Source organism: Salmo salar, chromosome 20 (assembly GCF_965601325.2).
Source record: "Salmo salar chromosome 20, fSalSal1, whole genome shotgun sequence".
NCBI lineage: Eukaryota > Metazoa > Chordata > Actinopteri > Salmoniformes > Salmonidae > Salmo > Salmo salar.
In genome coordinates, this window is record NC_138310.1 from 85,067,484 (window position 1) to 85,074,735 (window position 7,252).

The 7,252-nt window shown below is 39.5% G+C and overlaps 1 protein-coding gene across 1 annotated transcript in view; it reads left to right on the forward strand.

The window, feature by feature from the left end:
- The window catches only part of neus (Neuroserpin), a 62,020-nt gene extending 59,729 nt beyond the window's left edge, over nt 1-2,291 (forward strand). The window contains 2 exon segments of the mRNA NM_001140417.1: nt 1,263-1,352; nt 1,460-2,291. Coding sequence (NP_001133889.1) covers nt 1,263-1,352; nt 1,460-1,536 — 167 coding nt within the window. The 3' untranslated portion in view covers nt 1,537-2,291.
- The last annotated feature ends 4,961 nt before the right edge of the window (nt 2,292-7,252 follow it).

Sequence of the window (7,252 nt, forward strand, 5' to 3'; positions counted from 1 at the left end):
TCTTGTCAATCTCTATCAGAGTCGATCCTGTGTTGTCTTCCCACTGCAGTACTGTGTTGTTTTCCCACTGCAGTACTGTGTTGTCTTCCCAATGCAGTACTGTGTTGTCTTCCCAATGCAGTACTGTGTTGTCTTCCCACTGCAGTACTGTGTTGTTTTCCCACTGCAGTACTGTGTTGTTTTCCCACTGCAGTACTGTGTTGTCTTCCCAATGCAGTACTGTGTTGTCTTCCCAATGCAGTACTGTGTTGTCTTCCCACTGCAGTACTGTGTTGTCTTCCCACTGCAGTACTGTGTTGTCTTCCCAATGCAGTACTGTGTTGTCTTCCCACTGCAGTACTGTGTTGTCTTCCCACTGCAGTACTGTGTTGTCTTCCCAATGCAGTACTGTGTTGTCTTCCCAATGCAGTACTGTGTTGTCTTCCCACTGCAGTACTGTGTTGTCTTCCCACTGCAGTACTGTGTTGTCTTCCCAGTGCAGTACTGTGTTGTCTTCCCACTGCAGTACTGTGTTGTCTTCCCAGTGCAGTACTGTGTTGTCTTCCCAGTGCAGTACTGTGTTGTCTTCCCACTGCAGTACTGTGTTGTCTTCCCAATGCAGTACTGTATTGTCTTCCCACTGCAGTACTGTGTTGTCTTCCCAGTGCAGTACTGTGTTGTCTTCCCAATGCAGTACTGTGTTGTCTTCCCAGTGCAGTACTGTGTTGTCTTCCCAGTGCAGTACTGTGTTGTCTTCCCAGTGCAGTACTGTGTTGTCTTCCCAGTGCAGTACTGTGTTGTCTTCCCAGTGCAGTACTGTGTTGTCTTCCCAGTGCAGTACTGTGTTGTCTTCCCAGTGCAGTACTGTGTTGTCTTCCCACTGCAGTACTGTGTTGTCTTCCCACTGCAGTACTGTGTTGTCTTCCCACTGCAGTACTGTGTTGTCTTCCCACTGCAGTACTGTGTTGTCTTCCCAGTGCAGTACTGTGTTGTCTTCCCAGTGCAGTACTGTGTTGTCTTCCCAATGCAGTACTGTGTTGTCTTCCCAGTGCAGTACTGTGTTGTCTTCCCAGTGCAGTACTGTGTTGTCTTCCCAGTGCAGTACTGTGTTGTCTTCCATATGGATGGTATATAAACAGTGCCCCCTCCTGCTGTCTGTTCAGTGTCAGTAGATTTAAATGTCACTGAGAGAATCTCAGTTGCATACTCCTCTCATCCTCGCAACGGAGATTCTTCCAGTGTGTTGAATGTTCTCTCTCTCTCTCCCTCTCTGTGTCCTGTAGGAATGATAGCCCTCACCAGGACTCTGGTTTTGTACCCCCAGGTCATGGCTGATCACCCCTTCTTCTTCATCATCAGAAACCGCAGGACAGGTGTGTGTTACACTGTCCGTCTGTCCGTCCCTCTGCCTCTGATCATATACAGTATGTATCTGACCCTAGGGTCTTACCTGACCGTTTCTTTCTCTCCTCCTCTCCAGGTTCTGTTCTGTTCATGGGCAGGGTTATGACACCAGAGGTCATCGAGCCTACCGACTTCGACAATGACTCCATGTAACTATGACGACGACCAATGGGATTCCAGTGTGCTGCTATCCTGCTATGAGGTCATATGCTCAAAGCCAATCAGATCCAGGCAAAACGACGCCATAAACGCAACCTTTCCTCTCCCCATCGTCGGCTGTGTTTTTATACTCTTATCGAGAATATACATGATTCCTATTCTATATTCTATATTCTATTTGATATATATTGATATATACATATAATGTGACTGTGTTTTGATACTGTAAGCTTTAACCACTTGGTAAGAGAGAGGGAGAGAGAGATGTAAATATATATAAAGAACAGTAAAATGGTTTCTGTCGTCTATTGGACCAATAGAAAGCCATTAGACATCTGTGCACTGCCCCTTTAATTTCACTAACCTCACACACACATGCTCTGTCGTTTCAGGTGTCTCCCAAATCACTGGCATTATATTCCTGTACATTTACTACTGTGTTATATATAAGACTAGATATTTATTGCAACAACAACAAAAAAACATGTGCAGATGATATATGTATGTAATCACACAGAATCTTAGTAATTCTATTTTAGTTCCTCGTCGTCCCCACACTAGAAGTACCCGGATAAAATAGTGATGAACTAACATGCCTTATGAGTTGTTGATTTAGTGGAGGCTTTTGAAGACAGTTGAACAGGTTGTGTAAAATAGTTTGCTCTTGAGAAGAGGCTGGAACAGGCAGGAATTATACCACCAGCTGTATTCACTCTTTTACTGAATTAAACATTAATGTGTTCCAGTTACAATTGTCTGGTGTCTTTTTGTATATAATTTCATTGAATTGTATTTGGTAAAACTACTTTACATGAAGTACCTGTTATACCAGTGTAGTAACGCTGTATATACAACAGTGTACTGTATTAGTAATAGTAATTACATCATTTGTAATGATGACCGTCTGAGGTAAAGGGTCATATAACAGAGTATTGTCACGTTAAGACTGGAAATGACCTTGACAAGCCCTCTGGATGCATCATTATACCTCACAGCAGCAAGAACAGAGTCGGCCGAGGCCAAATCTGAGCAATATTATTTTTGTCCAGGATAGGACCATCATTTGGCATGGAGGGGGAGAGAGATCTGATCACAGAAGTAGTCAAGGGCACACTGGAGGACAGACAAGACTAGGGAATGAGGCTGCATTCTCAGAGGCTTCCTCGTCTCCTCCCCCTCATTGCAGATGATGGAAAGGAAGCTGAAGGCAGAATAACCATATAATTACTGAACAATGAAGGCTGTGGAAGTAGAGGGGGGGTTGCCTGTGCTGCAGACGTCTGTATAGGTCTGTTAATACAGAACTAGTAAAGGTCTGTTAATACAGGACTAGTAAAGGTCTGTTAATACAGGACTAGTAAAGGTCTGTTAATACAGGACTAGTAAAGGTCTGTTAATACAGGACTAGTAAAGGTCTGTTAATACAGGACTAGTAAAGGTCTGTTAATACAGGACTAGTAAAGGTCTGTTAATACAGGACTAGTAAAGGTCTGTTAATACAGGACTTGTAAAGGTCTGTTAATATAGGACTAGTAAAGGTATGTTAATACGGGACTAGTAAAGGTCTGTTAATACAGGACTAGTAAAGGTCTGTTAATACAGGACTAGTAAAGGTCTGTTAATACGGGACTAGTAAAGGTCTGTTAATACAGGACTTGTAAAGGTCTGTTAATACAGGACTAGTAAAGGTCTGTTAATACAGGACTAGTAAAGGTCTGTTAATACAGGACTAGTAAAGGTCTGTTAATACAGGACTAGTAAAGGTCTGTTAATACAGGACTTGTAAAGGTCTGTTAATATAGGACTAGTAAAGGTATGTTAATACAGGACTAGTAAAGGTCTGTTAATACAGGACTAGTAAAGGTCTGTTAATACAGGAATAGTAAAGGTCTGTTAATACAGGACTAGTAAAGGTCTGTTAATACAGGACTTGTAAAGGTCTGTTAATATAGGACTAGTAAAGGTATGTTAATACAGGACTAGTAAAGGTCTGTTAATACAGGACTAGTAAAGGTCTGTTAATACAGGACTAGTAAAGGTCTGTTAATACAGGACTAGTAAAGGTCTGTTAATACAGGACTAGTAAAGGTCTGTTAATACAGGACTAGTAAAGGTCTGTTAATACAGGACTAGTAAAGACCCAGTGTTACAGACGTCTATATCGGTCTGTTAATACAGGACTAGTAAAGGTCTGTTAATAAAGAACTGGTAAAGGTCTGTTAATACAGGACTAGTAAAGGTCTGTTAATACAGGACTAGTAATACAGGACTAGTAAAGGTCTGTTAATACAGGACTAGTAAAGGTCTGTTAATACAGGACTAGTAAAGGTCTGTGAATACAGGACTAGTAAAGGTCTGTGAATACAGGACTAGTAAAGGTCTGTTAATACAGGACTAGTAAAGGTCTGTTAATACAGGACTAGTAATACAGGACTAGTAAAGGTCTGTTAATACAGGACTAGATAAGGTCTGTTAATACAGGACTAGATAAGGTCTGTTAATACAGGACTAGTAAAGGTCTGTTAATACAGGACTAGTAAAGGTCTGTTAATTCAGGACTAGTAAAGACCCAGTGTTACAGACGTCTATATAGGTCTGTTAATACAGGACTAGTAAAGGTCTGTGAAAACAGGACTAGTAAAGGTCTGTTAATACAGGACTAGTAAAGGTCTGTGAATACAGGACTAGTAAAGGTCTGTTAATACAGGACTAGTAAAGGTCTGTTAATACAGGACTAGTAAAGGTCTGTTAATACAGGACTAGTAAAGGTCTGTTAATACAGGACTAGTAAAGGTCTGTTAATACAGGACTAGTAAAGGTCTGTTAATACAGGACTAGTAAAGGTCTGTTAATACAGGACTAGTAAAGGTCTGTTAATACAGTACTAGTAAAGGTCTGTTAATACAGGACTAGTAAAGGTCTGTGAATACAGGACTAGTAAAGGTCTGTGAATACAGGACTAGTAAAGGTCTGTTAATATAGGACTAGTAAAGGTCTGTTAATACAGGACTGGTAAAGGTCTGTTAATACAGGACTAGTAAAGGTCTGTTAATACAGGACTGGTAAAGGTCTGTTAATACAGGACTAGTAAAGTTCTATTAATACAGGACTAGTAATACAGGACTAGTAAAGATCTGTGAATACAGGACTAGTAAAGGTCTGTTAATACAGGACTAGTAAAGGTCTGTGAATACAGGACTAGTAAAGACCCAGTGTTACAGACGTCTATATAGGTCTGTTAACACAGGACTGGTAAAGGTCTGTTAATACAGGACTAGTAAAGGTCTGTTAATACAGGACTAGTAAAGGTCTGTTAATACAGGACTAGTAAAGGTCTGTTAATACAGGACTAGTAAAGGTCTGTTAATGCAGGACTAGTAAAGGTCTGTTAATACAGGACTAGTAAAGGTCTGTTAATACAGGACTAGTAATACAGGACTAGTAAAGGTCTGTTAATACAGGACTAGTAAAGGTCTGTTAATACAGGACTAGTAAAGGTCTGTTAATACAGGACTAGTAATACAGGACTAGTAAAGGTCTGTTAATACAGGACTAGTAAAGGTCTGTTAATACAGGACTAGTAAAGGTCTGTGAATACAGGACTAGTAAAGGTCTGTGAATACAGGACTAGTAAAGGTCTGTTAATACAGGACTAGTAAAGGTCTGTTAATACAGGACTAGTAATACAGGACTAGTAAAGGTCTGTTAATACAGGACTAGATAAGGTCTGTTAATACAGGACTAGATAAGGTCTGTTAATACAGGACTAGTAAAGGTCTGTTAATAATGGACTAGTAAAGGTCTGTTAATTCAGGACTAGTAAAGACCCAGTGTTACAGACGTCTATATAGGTCTGTTAATACAGGACTAGTAAAGGTCTGTGAATACAGGACTAGTAAAGGTCTGTTAATACAGGACTAGTAAAGGTCTGTGAATACAGGACTAGTAAAGGTCTGTTAATACAGGACTAGTAAAGGTCTGTTAATACAGGACTAGTAAAGGTCTGTTAATACAGGACTAGTAAAGGTCTGTTAATACAGGACTAGTAAAGGTCTGTTAATACAGGACTAGTAAAGGTCTGTTAATACAGGACTAGTAAAGGTCTGTTAATACAGGACTAGTAAAGGTCTGTTAATACAGTACTAGTAAAGGTCTGTTAATACAGGACTAGTAAAGGTCTGTGAATACAGGACTAGTAAAGGTCTGTGAATACAGGACTGGTAAAGGTCTGTTAATACAGGACTAGTAAAGTTCTATTAATACAGGACTAGTAATACAGGACTAGTAAAGATCTGTGAATACAGGACTAGTAAAGGTCTGTTAATACAGGACTAGTAAAGGTCTGTGAATACAGGACTAGTAAAGACCCAGTGTTACAGACGTCTATATAGGTCTGTTAACACAGGACTGGTAAAGGTCTGTTAATACAGGACTAGTAAAGGTCTGTTAATACAGGACTAGTAAAGGTCTGTTAATACAGGACTAGTAAAGGTCTGTTAATACAGGACTAGTAAAGGTCTGTTAATGCAGGACTAGTAAAGGTCTGTTAATACAGGACTAGTAAAGGTCTGTTAATACAGGACTAGTAATACAGGACTAGTAAAGGTCTGTTAATACAGGACTAGTAAAGGTCTGTTAATACAGGACTAGTAAAGGTCTGTTAATACAGGACTAGTAAAGGTCTGTTAATACAGGACTAGTAAAGGTCTGTTAATACAGGACTTGTAAAGGTCTGTTAATATAGGACTAGTAAAGGTATGTTAATACAGGACTAGTAAAGGTCTGTTAATACAGGACTAGTAAAGGTCTGTTAATACAGGACTAGTAAAGGTCTGTTAATACAGGACTAGTAAAGGTCTGTTAATACAGGACTTGTAAAGGTCTGTTAATACAGGACTAGTAAAGGTCTGTTAATACAGGACTAGTAAAGGTCTGTTAATACAGGACTAGTAAAGGTCTGTTAATACAGGACTAGTAAAGGTCTGTTAATACAGGACTTGTAAAGGTCTGTTAATATAGGACTAGTAAAGGTATGTTAATACAGGACTAGTAAAGGTCTGTTAATACAGGACTAGTAAAGGTCTGTTAATACAGGACTAGTAAAGGTCTGTTAATACAGGACTAGTAAAGGTCTGTTAATACAGGACTAGTAAAGGTCTGTGCATACAGGACTAGTAAAGGTCTGTTAATACAGGACTAGTAAAGGTCTGTTAATACAGGACTAGTAAAGGTCTGTTAATACAGGACTAGTAAAGGTCTGTTAATACAGGACTTGTAAAGGTCTGTTAATATAGGACTAGTAAAGGTATGTTAATACAGGACTAGTAAAGGTCTGTTAATACAGGACTAGTAACGGTCTGTTAATACAGGACTAGTAAAGGTCTGTTAATACAGGACTAGTAAAGGTCTGTTAATACAGGACTAGTAAAGGTCTGTTAATACAGGACTAGTAAAGACCCAGTGTTACAGACGTCTATATCGGTCTGTTAATACAGGACTAGTAAAGGTCTGTTAATACAGGACTAGTAAAGGTCTGTTAATACAGGACTGGTAAAGGTCTGTTAATACAGGACTAGTAAAGGTCTGTTAATACAGGACTAGTAATACAGGACTAGTAAAGGTCTGTTAATACAGGACTAGTAAAGGTCTGTTAATACAGGACTAGTAAAGGTCTGTGAATACAGGACTAGTAAAGGTCTGTGAATACAGG